The sequence below is a fragment of the Schistocerca cancellata genome, chromosome 9 (genome assembly GCF_023864275.1).
Source record: "Schistocerca cancellata isolate TAMUIC-IGC-003103 chromosome 9, iqSchCanc2.1, whole genome shotgun sequence".
Lineage (NCBI taxonomy): Eukaryota > Metazoa > Arthropoda > Insecta > Orthoptera > Acrididae > Schistocerca > Schistocerca cancellata.
Window position 1 is genome coordinate 113,185,933 of NC_064634.1, and position 21,021 is coordinate 113,206,953.

General features: G+C 38.3%; 1 protein-coding gene across 1 annotated transcript in view; it reads right to left on the reverse strand.

Moving 5' to 3' along the window:
• Positions 1-21,021, reverse strand: part of LOC126100858 (integrator complex subunit 10) — a 132,027-nt gene that overhangs the window by 110,690 nt on the left and 316 nt on the right. The window contains exons 2-4 of the mRNA XM_049911526.1: positions 15,249-15,316; positions 15,048-15,175; positions 3,824-3,939 (exon numbers count right to left, since the gene is read on the reverse strand). Coding sequence (XP_049767483.1) covers positions 3,824-3,939; positions 15,048-15,175; positions 15,249-15,316 — 312 coding nt within the window. The remainder of the gene's footprint in view (positions 1-3,823; positions 3,940-15,047; positions 15,176-15,248; positions 15,317-21,021) is intronic.

Consider the following 21,021-nt stretch of genomic DNA (forward strand, 5'->3'; position numbering starts at 1 on the left):
ATGAAGGGTTATGGGCGTTAAAATCTCCCAAAAGTAGGAAAGGTTTAGGGAGCTGATGAATCAGTGCAGCCAATGCATTCAAGGGTACTGCACCATCTGGAGGAAGATATACATTGCAGACAATTATTTCCTGTGCCATCCTTATCCTAACAGCCACAGCTTCAAGAGGGATTTGAAGGGGCACAGGTTCACTGCATACTGAGTTCAGGACACAGACACAAACTCCACCTGACACTCTATTATAGTTGCTATGGTTCTTGTAATATCCCTATAGCCGCAAAGGGCAGGGGTCCACATTGCCAGGAACCAGGTTTTCTGGAGGGCAATGCAGAAAGCAGGTGTAAAGCTTACCAGTTGCCGTAGCTCGGCCAGGTGGTGGAAAAAACCAGAGCAATTCCACTAGAGGATGATGTTATCGTGAGGCTGGGAAGGCATGAAGCATGCTAGGAGGCAGGTTATGCCTCAGGGTCACCTGCTGCCACCGACTGTGTATTTGTATCCATCCCTATTGTGTATGAGGCATTAGTAAGATCCAGGTCTTCAGGGGATGCTGAGATCTCCACCTCATCCGCAGGTGCAGCATTGATAGGGAGTGGCAGTGGTGGCGCCACCAGAAGGTCCTTTTTCTTAGCAGACGCCTTTGTTTGCTTGCCCTCTCACTTCTCTTTAAGGGCTTGCTGGGCAGACTTCTCTGAAGTAGCTTCAGGCACAGAGAAGGACCGTAAAGCTCTTCGTCCAGCAGCTTTTGGATCCTTTAGCCACTGGTGAGTGTCCTCTGTGTCATTAGTGGAGACCTTGGGAGAGAGGACGAGAGGAGCCGCAGGAGGCTGCTGCTTCTCCGGCTGGGGGGGAGGGGACCGATGCTCCTGCGTTTGAGGGGGGGGGGGGGGGGGGGCTTGCTCCCAAAGTAGGTACTTTGGAAGCAACGGAAGGAGATTTTCCCCCTACCAACAAGGGGGCAGATGTATTCTGGAGTCCAGGAGGGCCCAAAGTTCGTGGCACAGAGTGTAGTACAACTGGTACTTGTGATGGTGATGGTAATGTAGCTGCAGTGTATGTGGGTGTCAACCGAAAGAGGCGTAATCGTTCAAATTTACGTTTAGCCTCTTGGTAAGTCAACCGGTCCAGGGCCTTGTACTCAATGATTTTCCGCTCCTTTTGAAGTACTGTGCAGTCTGGCGAGCAGGAGGAGTGCTGCTCTTTGCAGCTGATACAAGTGGGAGGAGGCACACAGGGAGTATCTGGATGCAGTGGATGTCTGCAATCTTGACACATGGCGTTGGAAGGGCAGTGGGAAGACGTGCCCGAATTTCCAGCAGTTAAAGCACTGCATAGGGGGAGGCACATATGGTTTAATGTCACAATGGTAAACCATCACCTTGACCTTTTCAGGCAATGAATCGCCCTCAATGGCCAAGATGAAGGCACTGGTAGCAACCCTGTTGTCTTTGGGTTCCCTGTAAACGCACCACATGAAATGAATACCCTGCCGTTCTAGATTGGCGCAGCGCTGGTTGTCGGACTGCAAGAGGAGTATGCAATGGAAAATAATCCCCTGGACCATGTTGAGGCTTCTATGCGGAGTGACAGAAACAGGAATATTGCCCAGCCCGTCACAAGTGAGTAATGTCTGGGATTAGGCTGGGGATGCTGTATGAATCAAGACTGCGCCGCTTCTCATCTTGGACAGCGCTGTCACTTTCCCAAACTTATTCTCAAGATGTTCACCAAAAAATTGATGCTATATAGGTAGAAAGGAGTCCCCGTCCGTTCTGTTACAAACTAAATACCAAAGCAAATATGGCTCTCTTCTTTCTGTGGCCCTATGTTCCTCCCATGCTGTAGCGAGGAAGGGAAATGATTTAGGGTCATATCTGTCAGCATTGTACTCGATCTTGCACTTCTCAGAGACTGCTGGTGCCATACCGTCACCAGCAAGAGATGACTTAGTCTGCTTCATTGTGGGTCATCCACCTTGATGCCGCCCAGTCCCATTAGGGCCTCTCCCTACGGGCACCATGCAACCACAGGAAAGGTCACCTGGCATGATGGCTGTTGCCGGGAGTCCTGATGCCCCAGGAAGACAAGCATCTACTCCTTGGCATAGGTGGGGAGTTTACAGATCAGGCATCAGCAGTGCGATCCCTGTGTTGTCAGGGGGCTACCACCAAATGGGTGCATGACGCCCAAACACAAGGGACTGGCTACCTTGGTGGATATTGGGCGCAGAGAAATCAATTACTGTCATGGGGGAGAAACAGGACAAGAGACAATGGAGGAAGATTACAAAAATGTCCTCGCCAAAATAGTTGAATTGCAGGTGGAGATGCAAAGCCATGACAAGAGGTTCAAGAGATCGAATCTAAGGGCACTATGGATAACTCATGCACCACATAAGGCATCCTTTCCCATATGGCCTGCACTTCTGTAGAATTTGGAAAGTGGCAGGTCACATCATAAAATGGGACTTGAACTTATAGGACTGAAAAGTATGAGACTCCTTTTAGTTCACCTCTTACGACAGGCAGGGATACCTCGGGTCTATTGCAACCCCAGACCCGCAGTGGGTGAGAATTTTGGAAAGTGTGGTCCATCAGTAAAGGATAACTACATATAGGATGTAGGTGCAACCTATTCTTGAGTACTGCTAGAATGTTTGGGATCCATACCAGGTCAGATTGAAAAAAAGACATCAAAGAAATTCAGAGGCCAGCAGCTAGATTTGTTACCAGTAGGTTTGAACAACACTTAAGTGTTACAGAGATGCTTCGGGAGCTCGAATAGGAAACCATGGAGGGAAGGTGACATTCTTTTTGAGAAACACTATTGAGGAAGTTTACAGAACTGGCATTTGAAGCTGACTGCCGAACGATTCTACTGCTGCCAACATACATTGCACGTAAGGACCATGAAGATAAGATACAAGAAATTAGGGCTCATACAGAGGCATAAAGACAGTTGTTTTTCCCCACACTCTATTTGGATGTGGAACAGGAAAGAAAATAACAAGTAGTGCTGTATGGTGACTTGTGGAGTATTTATGTAGATGTAGATGCAGGTATGCCAACAGTGCTCCAATTTCTTCAATTCAAGGGTCTTCAGCAGGCTATTTCTAATCCTAACTGTTGTCCGATTTCCTCATTTCTGTGAATTTTATCCATAGTGGATGCTGTTAAGTTCTCACTTTATTACTTTATCCCCTTTTTTGTATTCAACAGAGAAGAAAAGAAACACTTTATTTCTGTTGCCTGTTTATAGTTTTAATTCAGTCCTATTACTGCTGCTTTTTTAGTTCATGAATTAGTACAGGTAAAAGGTATGTTTTGCATATGCTGATCTTAGAAGCTTGTACAAATGTTTAATCCTAAAGTATCTGAAAAACTGCATCATAGAATTTGGAAGCTTTTCATACTCTCGTATCGAATCTCTTGGTATGTGATGTTATCTGACAAAACAGCACTAAGTACTGGAACTTGTCTACCATGTTTATTCCTTATCTCAAAGGTTTAGATGACTGCTATAGAGTTCCTACTCAGCACCAAACCAAGTCTTGTCCTGATTACTTTAAGACCCATTTTCATTAATTCTTCCCCCAGTACTTAAGTTTAATTTGTATCTCCACTTCTGTCTCATCCTACATTGTTATATAACAATATTTCACTGATTTCTGTATGATTCTGTGTGGCAGGATGAGAAATTTTCACTTTGCTTCTTATACAAATTAGTGTTAAAGTAAAAGGACAAAACAGAGGGGAGAGTTATTAACAGTTTCATTCACATTCAGTCTATTTTTTGCTCTGAAATATCTTTATTTGATACAGACCCCATGCTGCGGAATTGTAGCTGGGAACTGGCGCAAGAGAAGCAATAGTAGTCGGCAATGTTCCATTGTATCTTCACTGCGACTTGCAGTCTGCAACAGCAACTCATGCTGCACGTCTGGAAGTTATAAAGAAAATTTAGGACTGATAAAGATGATGTTTTAAATGGCCAGTATTTAACCTATGATGTATTAAATGATAAGACTCATACTGTTGCACTATAATCACAAAGAAATTTGACGTAATTTTAAAATCCCTAGCATAGGTGAACTGTGATTTACTCATCTCATAACATACATAAACTAATCATTTGATGGGAGTACAGGAGACACATCAAAATGTGGTTACTACAGTTTCTCTGATATAAAGTTAATAAGATGTAGCAGTGTTTAATTATTAATGTCACTTCTTTTGTGAGAAGCTAGATTTACATATTCACATAAAAAGATAACTGATAAACTACATCCTGCTCAAATATTCAGTTCATTGTTCATGAAATATTCAGCTGTGTAATAGCATCACTGAAGCAGAGTACCATATAACTTACTTTTTGGTGAATCTAGGTTCAAGCTTAGAATGTTCTTGGCTTTTAGCTTGTTGTAAATTTTCAATCCCGTGTACTGGAGAGTCTGAGCATACAACTTTAAACGATTAGCAGGGAGCATAAAATTTTCTTTATTTCTTATATTGTAAGTGTGATCAAACAAGTTCTCCTTGCATAATTCTAAACTGCTACACAAAAAAATTAGAATGTCATAAATATATAGTGAGGCTATTGTTAATAATTTCACTTTGTTAAATAATGGGTGACACGATTTCTTGGATGCACAGCACACGTTTCTAATAATTCTTTCCTGTAACTTCAGTATGCGCATTAAGTTGCTCGAATACAATACCATATCTTATAACTAACTGGAAGCAGCTAAGGTAAGTAATTATCCTTGTGTCCATGACAGTGGTATTAGCTAATATTTGCATTGCAAATGCAAAACTACATAGTTTGTTTACTAGATATTTCACATATTCGTTCCAATTTAAATTCTTGTCTTGGTTTAATCCTAAAAATTTCATGGAATCCACTTCTTCTAGATTTTGATTTTGTGGTTTATTTTGATTTCCTGGGATGTTTATTGTTTTGTTCTGATCTGGATCACATGAGTTTTTGGGATGTTCAGAGTTAATCCACTGAGATGAAACCATGTTTCTAAATGATCTATTGTATTCATGATGTAGGTAGGGATAGTTTCTAGCTCATGTTCCTCAATTAATACAGATGTGTCATCTGCAAATAAAACAGATGGGGCATTTATATTGATTGATAAGTAATTAATGTAGAATAGAAACAAAACAGGTCCAAGGGTAGAACCTTGGGAGACGCCTTGAGCTATTGCCTTCCATTTGGAAGAATAATTTGCTACATTTCTAAAGACAACCACTCTCTGTTTCCTGTTGTACGTGTATGAAGTAAATCAGTGTAGAACACTACCTCTAATTCGATACCTGTGATGTTTACGGATATTTATTTTATTTAGCGTATGGCATTTAGGTACATTTCAGTATTGGATCACATTATTCTACATTACATAACATTACATATATTCACAGACAAATATCTAGTCCTTGTATATATTCAACGGATTTTTGGGATGCCATGAGGATTTCTTCAAAGTCCCCACTAAACGCTGTGGCACTGCATTCATCTCTGATGTGTTGGATGGTCTGTTTAGGCATGCCGCAGTCACATGCTGGCGAAGACAGCAGTCCTTATTTGAAGAGTGGGTCAGCATATCTTCCATGCCCAGTACTTAGGCAGTTCAGAGTTAACCAGATCTTGCAGGGCTGTTCAAACCCAGGCACTGCTTCAGTAATACAGGCATTAGGTGGCAAGTTGTTGGGGCATTTTGGAGCCATTCTCTTCTCCAAGAGTTGATGTCAGCCCCAGTGAGGCTGTCAAGAGCAAGAGGAGGATGTCTTGAACGAAACCTCTTGATACTCAGATCAGGTATATCGATGTGTACCGGCAGTTCAGGGTTTGCTTCAATCTTGTTGTATTTCCTGACCAAGGTTCCTTCTCGTCATATTTTTGGGGGAGGTATATGACTCAGGACAGGTAGCCATATGTTAGGTGTAGACCTAACGGTTTCTGAAATAATGCACACGGTGTTGTTAAGTTCGACATTGATTTTGTTCACATGACTACTGTTTAGCCATACTGGTGCACAGTACTCCCCTGCAGAGTCTACCAGGCTCAGCGCAGACATCCTTGAAGTTGTTGCCGTTGATCCCCAGGTGGTTCCGCAGAGTTTATGGATGAGGTTGTTTCTTGTTCTCTCCTTAGCAGCTGCTTTTGTAAGGCATGATTTAAACGACACGGTTCTGTCTAACGTGACCCCTAGGTACCTCGGCTCCCTGTTGTTGTTGAGGCATGTGTTGTCAAGGTATACTTCCAGAGCTTTGTCAGCTTCTCTGTTATTGAGGTGGGAGCAAGTTACTTCTGTCTTTTTGGCATTAGGCCTAAGCCTCCATTTATGGAAGTATGCTGCCAGGGCAGACAGACCGGAAGTCAGGGTTTCTTCCATTGTACCAAAATCGGTGTGCCTTGTTGCAAAGGCCCAGTCATCAGCATAGCCAAATTTCCTACAAGCTGTTTCTGGCATTTTAGCAATGTATAGGCTGAAAAGCAGTAGGGCTAATACTGAGCCTTGAGGTAAGCCATTTTGAAGGAATTTCTGGCTGCTGACTTTGTTTCCCATGACGACCTGGAATCCTTTGTTACCAATCATGTTACCAATAAGCTTTGTCACTTTTTGACACAGAATTATTTTCATCAGTTTATAGAGTAGGCCTTGTCTCCAGACGGTGTCATAGGCTGCTGACAAGTCAATGAAGGCCACAGATGTTTTTAATTTCTTTTGGGATCCCACTTCAATGTGTGTTGTAAGGGCCAGGACGTGGTCTGCACAGCTTTGGTTGGGACGAAAGCTGGCTTGTTCTACTGGGATGGCTGTGAGTATTGCCTGACCGAGCCTGTTACGTAGTACTCATTCCAGAAGTTTGTACACCATGCTAAGCAGTGCTTTGCTAACCTATTTTCACAAAGTTCTTCAAATCACTACTGCAGACAGGAAACATACCCCAAGAACTTAAATGTGCCAAGATAATTGCCCTCCTAAAGCCAGGTAAACCAGGAAATCTTCCACAAAACTACCGGCCCTTACCACTGCTTAGCATGGTGTACAAACATGTTTATGGATAAGAATTGCACAATTTACTGAATCAAGCCATTTGTAAGGTCACAAAAGATCCCTTAAACTTTATATTTTTGTTGTCTAATGATGTGCTAATTCTGTCAACAAACTTGCTAATTGAATCTATAATGCTCAAAGTCAAATTAATTTTTCAAAATAATCTCATATTTTTCAATAAAATTTTGAATCTGCATGGCAGCTGCTTTTTCCAATACTTCTGACAGGTCTAGAAGAAGAGAGATCGGATGATAATTTCCCATATCCTCTCTTGATCATTTTCTGAACAGCAGTTTTAGTTCTGCATACTTCAGCACCTCTGGGAAACATCCATGTTCAAAAGATTTTGTTTTAGTATTATAGATAGTGGGTGTCCTATTATTTTACACATAAATTTGAGAACTTCTGTCGGTATCAATCTGCAGAATCTTTGTTTCTCAGTATTAGTATAATATGTTCCAACTCTACTGATGACACTGTTTTAAATTTTGTGAGGCATTCAGACATCTGATCTAGTATGAAGGGACATACTTGGTTGTCGTAATCTCCAACATTGACATCTGATTTGGATACATTAATGAAGAATTCATTGAAGCATTCCGAAACATTAACTGGATTTACAATCCTACTTTCAAGCTTGATTTTACAGATTTCATGACTAGATACTTTAATACCTAATTCAGATATCACAACTGACTACATGCCTTAGATTTATTCTCATGTCTTAAAATTAAACTGTTATTTGCCATTTGCTTTTGCTGCCTTGACAACTTTCTTAAATGTACGTTTATATCATCTCACATACTCAAATAAGTCAGTATTTTTATTATATCTTAGCTCATTATGTAGCTGTCTTTCCTCAACACTAGAGATTTTCATACCTTTTAGGGATATGTTTTAACTTATTTCTTCTTTATTAAAACAAGTTCTAGGTGGAAACATTTCCTTGAAAATAGTCAAAAAACCACTTAAGAATGGTTCAAAGTTTCCACTGACTGAAATATTTTGCTATTCTGTCTCATTCAGCTTGTCATAAAATGAAATCATGTTTTCCTGATTAAAGTTGTGAATCTTCAAAAACATAATTTGTTAAAATATTGTCAATACATGTACCTGACAGCATTTTCTCTCACTGTTTCCAAAAAATTTAAACTGAAACCTATTTTTTTTTAATTAAATCAATGAATTTTGATGCTTCACTGCTTTCACTCAACACATTGATGTTAAAATGAGCAGCAATTACATTTATTTTTTTCCCCCTTTTTCGCTTTACTGACGTGTTCTATCAAACACAAATTTCTATCAAACACAAATTTATGTAGGAAATGCTCAATTGTGACTTTCCCTGGGATTCTATAAATTGATATAACAACAACAATTAGGTTCCTTAATATGACATAGGAACCCTCAAGATTTCAATTTTGTTTAAGATTTTTACTATAACTTCACTAAGCCAGTGTCCATTTAAATAAATAAATTTAATACTTTTAAACTCAGACAAAAAATTTGAAGCTCATCTATTTTGGAACTTTTGTCATCTGAGTATTCGACATTTAATCCATTTACATATATGTTCTCTCAGTTCTAGTTATAATTTTAGTCAGTTCTAGTTATAATTTTAGGTTTACTATTGATTGGAAGTTATTTTGGTTCTTTGACATCTCCATCAGCACTCATTAGTTTCTCTTATTTCATGTGGTATGACAAGTATCAGTGAACATTTTACTGTGTTTTGCAATCCAGTTTATTAAGATGTAAAACATTTGTTACTTAAAATTTATTAAGATCTACAAATATTGTTCACAATCTGTTGCAATGCTCCTTGATACCAGAATTTATTCTAGCTATATACTGATCTTCTGTATATTATGCTGCTCATTGCAATCCTAGAAGCACTGCAGAGATGTCTTGCCATTTGAATTATGTTTCTTGCCCTGCTGATGATTTCTTCCTCACCGCTGATTTGAAGAAAATTTGTCCCCGCATGTAGGTATAAAACTTTGTAGTTCCAGCTGGATTCATCTCTTGAAGTTTCTTCTGAACGTAAGATTTTATTCAGATGTTATCTCATTTGCTGAGACTTGATCCCTGGGTGTATAGCAATTTTTGCATTTGACATTTCAATGTTTTTCAGCATATTGTCACCAGCAACAAGAAACTTGACCTTCACTACTACATTGCTCATTATTCTTTTGATGTATGTCACTTTTGTCTATTCAGTGATTTAAAGTCCAGTTCTTTTTTCAAAACTGCTACATATTCTTTTCAGGAATGTGGCATCATGTCATTCCATCGATTTTTGTGTCTTTGTTAAGAGAAAATATATTAGACGATTCAACCAAAATTTTATTAATACGATGCAGACAAAAAAAGAAAGATTGTTCCTACGTTTCTTCCCACAACCCAGCACAACATTCTGAGAGTTCAGCTCAATGTGACTGAAAAATCAGTTACTCCCTGAGAATTGATACTGCCATGATAGCAATTATTTTCACTGTAATATTTATTAAATTCGTAACAAGCCATCATGGAATAACTAAGTCCAGAATTGGAATAATCCACCAATTGTTTGTCTGCCTGTTGTAAAGCTGGTTTGAGACAAAGTAACTATGTCCACAGCATCATCAATTCTGTGACAGATATAATGAATCCTTTCACTGACTAGATCAGACTGACTTGTCTTTTGATCTGCTGGCCAACAGGAGTATGGATGTGGCAGAACACATATGTAGATGACTGTGTGATGTGACCATCTCAGCATTTCATTAGAAAGAAAGAGAATCACTGACAGTTTTCTAGAATTACGGTTACAATTTGAAGATTTAGCATACTCTTACATCAATTTGATGAGGACAAGAGAAGCCTTATCAATAGGATCTATCCATTACACATGAAAAACACTGACAACATACAGAAGAATTAACAGACACACAATCTTCAATCTATTGGGTAACCATCTATTAAGAACAAAGCACTTTTAGACTCTGCAATGAAGAACTTAAGATGCTAAAAGCTAATTGTGACAAAAATTATGTGGAGCAAACACAAAAATTATGTGGAGCAAACACAAAAATTATGTGGAGCAAACACATTGAAATGTTGAAGAAAGTTTCACAGAATGCATACATTGCAAAGCTTGTAGAAACCAGAAAGAGTCAACTGTGGTAGAGCCGGACCCAGTTTATTCATACAGTACTTGTAATACATGCTAGGGTTCCCACAGCCACTCTGCCCAGTTTTTGAGGGGAATATTAACTGTGCAGTTTTGAATTAAAAAGACTAATATTGTTTAGGATTATGTGTGCATGATTGTGCCATACTTTTAAAACACTGGCTATAAAACATCATCGACACATAATGGCATTTTTTAATGTTCGAAGAATACACCTGCCATAATTCTATTTTATTAAACCATACTTTACATATTACAATTTGAAACATGAATTTTATTAACAAGTTTCACTCCACTCTGGTCTGCCATGAATTATCACAAACTTGTGGCATGATATTGTTGACACATACTGTTTTCTCAATACTGTTAACGAAATTCACCAAAAATTCATTTCATGGTATTACTGCATCAAATGACATAGACCACTATGTGAAGCAGAATACTCTGAAAGCAGTTCATCTGAATTACAGTCAGAGATAATACAGTGCCATTAGCACTGTTTTTATCTTTTTTTATGTTTCTTTCACTAATATTACATTCAGTCACAGTCTGTCTTCACAGTATGTTTGTCTATGGCATTTCATTGCACTTGTGTAAAGTTCTACATCATTTTTTAATGTTTAATCTATTCAGATAGTCCATTGTGTTCATTCTTTCTTGCCAAATGCCTCAGTGTTAGGTTTCCAGCTTCCACCACTAAGCACATCTTAGACCAGGCTTCCTCAACTGGCATGTCACAATGTTTTACTGTATGGTAAATTTCTTTGTTTTATCCACAATAATAAACTTTACAAGTTCTAAAATAAATCATTTCATTCTTTATGGGAGTCGTAACAATTTCTCATAAATTTCAAGACAGTCAATAAAAGTCAGCACTCGCTTGCCTATAATTCAACTGATTGTAAAAAGCAGAACAGCAGCTACCTTACTCCTCCAATTCAGTGTGATTTCAAGATAAGAGAGCTTCCTGGTTGCAATGTCTTAAGTAGGCAGTGATCGAAAATATTTATTTCAGTTTTACGATGGAGAAGCTTGTTATCTGTAAAAGGCAAGGTGAGTAACTTTTTGGACTTGACAGTGCCAGATTGTCCATACACGAAAGAAGAATCCAGTTCTCTTCAGCATTTACAAGAACATGTTGCATGTCATAAATATACTTTATTTTATTAATATAATAGAGGGAGACATTCCACGTGGGAAAAAATATAAATAAAAAACAAAGATGCTGTGACTTACCAAACTAGAAAGTGCTGGTAGATAGACACAATAAAAAACACACTAACACACACACAAATTTCAAGCTTTCGCAACCCAAGGTTGCTTCATCAGGAAAGAGGGAAGGAGAGGGAAAGACGAAAGGATGTGGGTTTTAAGGGAGAGGGTAAGGAGTCATTCCAATCCCAGGAGCGGAAAGACTTACCTCAGGAGGAAAAAAGGGCAGGTAGACACTCACGCACAGACAAACATATCCATCCGCACATATACAGACACAGGCAGACATGTCTGCCATGTCTGCCTGTGTCTGTATATGTGTGGATGGATATGTGTGTGTGTGTGTGTGTGTGTGTGTGTGCGCGAGTGTATACATGTCCTTTTTTCCCCGTGAGGTAAGTCTTTCCACTCCCAGGATTGGAATGACTCCTTACCCTCTCCCTTAAAACCCACATCCTTTCGTCTTTCCCTCTCCTTCCCTCTTTCCTGATAAAGCTACCTTGGGTTGCGAAAGCTTGAAATTTGTGTGTGTGTGTTTTTGTTTTATTGTGTCTATCTACCAGTGCTTCATTTTATTTTATGTGATATAAAAAGTACTGTAAGTGTGAAACCCAAATCTGGAGTAAAAGATGGCCTGAAGGCCCATATCTGATAAGATTGAATAAAAAAGAATAAAATACAAATATTTCCCAGTCAAAATGGGTGCTGCTTAGCTGAAGACATCCCTTTCAGAACTTTACCACCTTTGCTTCCAATCCGCTGTCAATACATTTTACCTGATTATGTAATATGTTTCCTACATACAGATGATGCAGGGAGATTGCAGTGTCACTGGTTTGCAAGGAGTGGGTTTATGAAACAGTATTATCTTAACAAAATACCAAACTTCAGTGCTAATAACTGACAAGGGAATGGTCTGATCTGACATGTAGATACCTGCCCTGAAATTTTTTATGCAGGAAGTACACACCAAAAGAAACTAATGTCAAAAATTTAGCTGCTAAGACACATTGAAAGTATTTCTTTTTATTATTTCTGAAAACTGCCAAATTCAAAGCTCACCAAGTGGTTGGAGAAATGTACACCCCAATTGTAGCTGTAACATGCAGCACATGTGCAACGCAGCAGGCACATATCCCTGGTTGTCAGCATATCAGTAAGCAGATAATACAGCATGGCGCGACCATGATTTGTAAAGCAATTTTCAGTTTTCATCGACAGTTTCAGTGTCACAATTTTTAGCAGTTACAGTCTCCAGAATCCACAACTCATTTAATATCCATAATAATTAGCAGCTCCCTTTGCCGTATCACTAAATGTTAACGATGGAGATAAAACTAAATTAATTTTCTTCACATTTTTTTTGTATATGCTTGCTAATAGCGTCTGTCTTTGTGCAGGTTCCAGAGTCTCACAGTAATGATGTTTTAAACATTTTAAAGAAGAAATGTGAAGAACATGGTATGCAATCAAAATCACCTATTTCTCCTAAAGACCTACATATGTACTATATATTAATTAATTTCTTGGAAATTCATTTGAATATTGACATTTCATTAGAAAGTGTGTTAACATTTGAAGGAGCAGGAAATAACTGACAGTTCTAGACAAAGAAAAGGCTGAAAATCTTTTGGCCAGGCAAAGCAGAGAGAAAGCACTTACAGTTATGCAGTGTTTTGTTTCATAAAATCTGAATGTAAATTGTATAAACAGAAGAAAGATTTACATTAAGTACAAAATATGAGCCAGAATGAAACTTGCAGAAATGTGAAAGAGAAAATATTCAAAAGATTTAGAACTGCTTATATGTCTGCATCATTACCAAGAGAGATTATGTATTCAATGCATCATTACCAAGAGAGATCAACAAGACTGTGCCCTCTGGTTACACAGAGCTAGGAAATTATACAGAAAAGAAAGTTGCAAAATCATTACATTTACTTAAAAGTAAAAGTGTCATTAACAGGTAATACTATAGAGAAATTCACAGCTACTGTGAAGAAGAAGCTTCTCGTTATCCCTTAAAATGCTGTGTATATATGGAATCAGTCAAGTTTTGTGCAATATCTATATGCAAACCACACTTTCTTATTTAAAAAAACACAGTCTCCACATCTGTATACAAGAATATATGTATCAGTGTACTAATGTTTAAGCAGCTTTATATCTATCTTTGCAAACCTCATGGCAAATCAAGACCAAAAATTAACAAAAAGGACTGTTTAGTTGCAAAAATCTTGTAATCACTGTAACAAAATCTGGAAAAATCGGAGAGAATAATTTTCAATATTACAACCGAAACGTTTCCTTACCAGTTGTAGAAATTAATTCACTGCTTTTGTTGGACTCTTGGCCTGGTCATAATGACACCTCTGTCTTTAAGAGGATGACAAAAAGACTATTAATGTAATTCAGATTCCACTCTGAACTAATAGTGTAAGTCAGCCTCTTGATGAAGAAAGGTCTCCATGATGTAAAGCATTTTTTTTTTAACTGTCAGACAAATACAATCTCCAACAGTATTCTTAAACATCAGTCATTTTAATCAAGTATGCCTGGTACACAGTACAGTATGCAGAACAGACATGCCCATTTCTTACTCCATCCAGTTGCATCCAAATAAAACTAACAATTACAGTGAAGTGCCTGGATTAATTAATTTTCCTTTTATCAGATGTGTCTGATGGAAGGAAAATGTTTGTTTTAGTCATCGAATTCGCACTTTGCATTTTTGTGGTGACTGCAGGAAACAAACAAGGAACTGCTTCATTGTTAGTAAAATATACAATATTCACAAATTATTATAGGAACTGTGCTACAGGAATTGTGAACAAATTAAAGTTCCAACTGATTGAAGTTGTCTGCAATGTAACGTCTTGATTTTCTAGTCACTTGGGTAACAATTACATCCACAACGGCTTAGCTGTTGAATCAAATTGAAAGTTATCAAAATATTAAAGATATGAGACATTTTTGGTGCGGTTTAACTGGTTAACATTTGTGTGAGTGCACTTTGGACTCCACACTATGTTCTCTTGTTGCGCCTTCTAACTTGCCAACTCACATGCTTGGCAGGAAGGACTGTACAAACTGCTGTTATAAGTGGTCCTTCGTGCAGTAAAACCTTCAACATTATTATTATTACGATTTTTCAGATATCTGCAATGCGCCTTATCTGCTGAAACTTTGGTAGTACATTTGTTTCAGTGTATTCTACCTGTGGAACAAATTTCAGTGTAGGTTTCGACATGATGATTTAGACCATTCCCTTGTTAGTTTTTCATTTATTGCAATTTTTTGTTTTGTTCTTCCCTAGTTTATGAAAACAAGCATATAATATTTTCACCAGGAAAATACAACTTCTCTTTTGTTAGCATGTCTAGCAACAATAAGTGTATAAGAATATCCAGTGCTTTTTCAATCTTTCAGAGCAGTGACCTTCACGGAAATGTAAATAAATAAATAAATAAATAAATAAAGAGAATACCAAAATCAAATCAACTCCATTCAGAAAGCATTCTGACAGTTCATCTACAGTTTTCTTGTTCTGATGTTTATTTCAAAACAGAACTTCTTTTTCATTTACAAGCCTCATACCTGTAGGAATATGGCTGAACATATCTCGCAGAAAAACCATATTTGGATCACCACTGTCACTTCGCAATGCCGATGTAATTGCTTCAACTTCGAGCCATAGTTCAGATTCATCTTGAAACTTCTGAAAACTGAAAGAACAGCTCATTTAGACTAATGCCAATATGTGTTTCATAATTGTAAGACTGCAATACTGACACTCACATCTGGCTTATGCATTTTGCTGCTTCTTTTACACTCCTTGCTGACTTTTCAATCTGGTACGCTTCAAACTGCAGACATAAAAAAAGAAAATTAATTTTAATCAAAATTAAATGTTAATATTAACAGTAAAAATGAAAAAAAATAATACTTCTAATGCCGCACAACAGAGAACAACAGATACATGATAGATCAACAAACTCCTCCTAAGGATTCCAGCAACATCAATTCATGAATTGTCCATGTTGTTTCTTCCCATATTTTGGTGTGGTATCGGTGTATTATGATTCACCACCTTACACAGGAATTGGTGAAGTTTGAAGCACCTCCACTTAAGACTGTGCAAAAATGTATTTTCAGTTGGTGTTTGGGGAATAATGGTAAAATGGTTACTCCTTTCATTCCAATTTCATGGCAAATGTTCATTGTGATTAAAAATATCTTCAAATGGCACTTCTTAACACAAAGCTGTCAATCATATGTAGAAACATAAATAGATAATGTCACAACAAATGTGCCAAGCCATGCATGTAGTATTCCTAGCAGCCAAGTAAGTCACTAAAGCAATAGCCAAACTAGAGCACAATATACACTTAACTATCTCAATATTAGAAAAGGATGGATTGCTGCTCACTATAAATCGGACACTATGAGCTGCTGACTGGAATGATGAAAAGACTCTCATATAAATTTTTGGCCAAAGCCTTCTTCACAGAAGAGGAACATACACACATTCGCTCATGTAAGCATATATCAAACCAACATGACCACTACCTCCAGCCACCCCGGCTAGTATTATCATATTAACATTAAGATAAAGACCATGCCAAATATGAGGGGTGAATGAAGAGTAATGCCTCTACCTTCGTTAATTGGGTTTGGATGTGAATATTTCAATAAATCAAATGCAGAAATAATCCTTAGAATGTGATATTTAATTACCAATATTCATGACTGCATGTTGCTTAAATCACATTGACTGACTGACTGCACAGGGTTCCATACTTTGCACTGTAACAACACAACCATTCATTCCTGCCAACTGGAGCTGTAAGGAAGAGGCTACGGAACAAGCCAGTACCTGATGCATTTCAATGCTGCCAACTGTTGAAGAGTTACAAAGGTGGAGGCATTACTTTTCAGTCAACCCTCGTAAATGCTAGAAATTATATTAGGCATATATATTCCCTTGAAAAAGGAATTTTGCGAGCCACATATTTACATAAAAATATATCCTTTGTAATTTCATGAGAGAAAGAAGACAACAAAGCCAAATGAATTGATGTCAATGAATGTCTGCTGAACTTTCAAGACTTTTTTAAAAAAGAAGGGGAAAAAATGTGGTTGTATTCAATCAAAGATAGCTACACGAAATTTCAGTACAGTATTTGTATTTCATAAGCCAAAAACCTGAAGTTATGAAAATGTTGAAACATGTTACTTAACATTAAAAGACATTGGGCCATCCAATCAACTTTTTACTAAGAAGTAGTTGGAGCACTGATGTACCTGATGCTTGACTCAGCATCAACAGAATACATGGTGAGAGTAAAACTAGTATTCTGGAACACAGCAGGTACATGTGAACCAGGTATAATCTATTATCCTGACTTGTGCAGTGGCATATTCGATTGTTACAATGATGTAGACTTTAAAAGGTGCAACGAAACTGGTCAGACAACATCTGGTGTCCTTGTTACTCATGCAGGTAGATCTCTCTCTTGAGTCAGCAAACGACAGGCAAAGGTTGCCATATCTGCAGGTGTAGCAGACAGTACCTGCAACAGGAGCTGCTAAGGAAACAATTTATCTGTATAGAGTTTTTAGAGGTACGAGAAAGCTTGCGGAATTGTCAGTCACCAAGGATGATAATATTGGCAACAGTGAGAATCACACAGAATCCTGAAATTGAGAATCACACAAAAAATTTAAAAATAAGGAACTTTTTATGGAAGAAAAAGTAATAGGACAGTTAGACAGGGTCAACAGAAGACTGTGTTACCACCCACCAATTTTGGCCCATGAGGTAACTGTGCTGTGTTATGTGACGTCATTGTGGTGTGGCATCTTTGAAATGGATCGTGTCTGCAGAAGGATTGTTGGAGTAGGTGGTGGCACACACTAGTGTCAGATGTTTGTTGTTGTTGTGGTCTTCAGTCCTGAGACTGGTTTGATGCAGCTCTCCATGCTACTCTATCCTGTGCAAGCTTCTTCATCTCCCAGTACTTACTGCAACCTACATCCTTCTGAATCTGGTTATTGTATTCATCTCTTGGTCTCCCTCTACGATTTTTACCATCCACGCTGCCCTCCAATACTAAATTGGTGATCCTTTGATGCCTCAGAATATGCCCTATCAACCAATCCCTTCTTCTGTCAAGTTGTGGCACAAATTTCTCTTCTCTCCAATTCTATTCAGTACCTCCTCATTAGTTATGTGATCTACCCATCTAATCTTCAGCATTCTTCTGTAGCACCACAATTCGAAAGCTTCTATTCTCTTCTTGTCTAAACTATTTACCGTCCACGTTTCACTTCCATGCAAGGCTACACTCCATACAAATACTTTCAGAAATGACTGCCTGACACTTAAATCTATACTCGATGTTAACAAATTTCTCTTCTTCAGAAACACTGTCCTTGCCATTGCCAGTCTACATTTTATATCCTCTCTACTTTGACCATGATCAGTTATTTTGCTCCCCAAACAGCAAAACTCATTTACTAATCTAATTCCCGCAGCATCACCCAATTTAATTTGACTACATTCCATTATCCTTGTTTTGCTTTTGTTGATGTCCATCTTATATCTTTCTTTCAAGACACTGTCCATTCCATTCAGCTGCTCTTCCAGGTCCTCTGCTGTCTCTGACACAGTTACAATGTCATCGGCGAACCTCAAAGTTTTTATTTCTTCTCCATGGATTTTAATTCCTACTCCAAATTTTTCTTTTGTTTCTTTTACTGCTTGCTCAATATACAGATCGAATAACATTGGGGATAGGCTACAACCCTGTCTCACTCACTTCCCAACCACTGTTTCCCTTTGATGTCCCTCAACTCATAACTACCATCTGGTTTCTGTACAAATTATAAATAGCCTTTCGCTCCCTGTATTTTACCCCTGACATCTTCAGGATTTGAAAGAGAGTATTCCAGTCAACCTTGTCAAAAGCTTTCTCTAAGTCTATAAATGCTAGAAACGTAGCTTCGCCTTTTCTTAATCTATTTTCTAAGATAAGTCATAGCGTCAGTATTGCCTTACATGTTCCAACATTTCTACGGAATCCAAACTGATCTTCCCCGAGGTCGGCTTCTACCAGTTTTTCCATTCGTCTGTAAAGAATTCGTCAGATGCTTATGTTTCTAAATTGTTTGTGTGTGGTGTTTTTAGTACAGCATTGGACTTGGTGCATGTGTTACTTTGTGTTTCGGGAGTTCAGTTTTTTGCCTTGTCAGTGACATGTTTTCAGCTTTGAAAGAGTTAGTTTATTGTGTTGTTAACGGTTCGAAATAAATTTTTTTAAGTTTTCATGTGGTACCAGGTACAGAGTTTATGACAAAATTTACTAGTCAATTGTTAGGTGCTGCTATGGGTGACGATATGATTGCTGCAACTAAGTTTCTCCAGTTATATGGCCTTGTGGCAGAATGTGTGAAGTGTTAGCAGTGTGGGAATTTATGAAATTGACCAAAGCCACTGCTTTTCAAACCAGTGACAAATACATGTGGTAGTGTTTTCATTAACAGTTATTTCGATTTTTTAGAGAGAGAGAGAGAGAGAGAGAGAGAGAGAGAGAGAGAGTAGGAGTATCTACATCTATACCCTGAAACCACTGTGAAGAGCATGGCAGGGAGTATGTCCCAGCGTACTAATTATTATCGCTTTCTATCATTCCATTCCCACATGGAACGTGGGAAGAATGATTGCTTAAATGCCTCTCAGCATGCTGTACTTAGACTAAATCTTGTCTTTGTAATCCCTATAGGAGTAATATGTAGGGGGTTGTAACATATTCCTAAATTCATCACTTAAAGTTGCTTCTTGAAACTTTCTAAGCAGGTTTCCATAGGATAGTTTGCATTTCTCTTCCAGTGTCTACCAGTTCAGTTCTTCTAGCATCTTTGTGACGCTCTCCCATGGGTCTAATAGACCTGCGACCATTTGTGCTTCCATTCTTTCTATCCACTCAAAAACTCCTGTTAATCCCATTTGGTATGCGTTCCACACAACTGAGCAATATTCTAGAACAGGTTGCACGCATGTTTGTACGGTCTCCTTTGTAGATTGACTGCATTTCCCTACTATTATAGAAATGAATTGAAAAGATCAGCCTTGCACGTGGAGTTTCAACGAAGCTCACAATTTGCAGCATTGTCCCCAGAACTGATTGTGGCCCTTTGGTTCTGTGTTGAGTGAAAGGGCTAAACCAGATATTTCAAAGGTTCTCTGACAAGCTTGGCTGCCACTTCCTGAACTTGTGCCATATGGTTGAGAACTACAGGGTCACCCTAAATAGGTCAGGTAAGCACTGCTACACAGATAACTGACCGTATGTGGGGTTCACACAAGGGCTTTTTAGATTAGGCAACTCTCCATCCAATCCAGATAATTATAGCTGTAGAAACCCATAAGGATCAGTGTATGATCGAAAGAAATGCCTCCCACAGGTAAGAGTATTTAAATCGTAATGGTAAATTGCTGAAGTATTCACAACAAAGTGAAAGAGTTTGGAGCACTCATGAAAAGCAGTGAAGCTTAGCTGATACTAGGTACAGATAGCTGGTTGAAACCTGAAATTGATAGCAGTGAGACTTTTGGGGAAAATTTACGTGTATATACACACATACACCACAAAAAGTTTTGCATTACCTCGTTTCCAAGAGTTCTGGAAACTGTACAGAAAATTGGAATAGATATCAACATAAGGATCATTACTGCCCTTTTTATTGTTCATGAAACCCACACATTGCATGTTGTACCACCACATAGTGAGGCCTTCCGAGGTGGTGGCCCAGATTGCTGTACCCAGCAGCATGTCCTCTTGCAATTGCTGCATGTCTGTATTCGCCATGGCATGCTATCCACAAGTTCATCAATGCGCTGTTGGTAAAGACTGTTCCACTCCTCGACAGTGACCACCTGGTCTAGGGATACAAGGCATTTTGTAATGTTTCAAAGGATGTCTTCTCTCACCCAACACCTACAAAGCTGTAATTATCCTATTTGTTCGTTGGATAACTTAAGTCTCTTCTGATAATTACAGTACGACCGGGTAACTAGCATACTAGTGAACTTAGGTTTTCTTGAAACTTTTCGGTTGTATGAAAAGGTGAGTCTGGCAGTCAATAGAAGGATCGAATTACAATTTTATATCCAATCAGTCTTGTCCAAAAAATTTCGCATGTTGTGTCAAATTCTATCTCAATAGATTTGAGTTTCTTATCTACTAAGACAAATACACCTCCTTCGTTACTCATTAGTCTGTACGCTATCTTCATGAAGTCACGGGGTAAAGCCGACGTATGGTACCACCACTAACTTCGGTATTCCCATCAGACAATCAGCACATTTAAAATTAAGATCAGCTAGTCTGTACACTGACGAAGCCATGGAAAACCCAAGATTGTCACTTTGGTGTCATAAAATGTGTGTTTCATGTTGAAATGAGTTGTTTCTTTTTTTTCTATCTTCTCTTATTTATACAAGAGAAAGTCTTAGTGCGTTTAATTTAGTAGCGAGCAAGAGTGGGTAGCACTTCGTGCTAAGAATAGC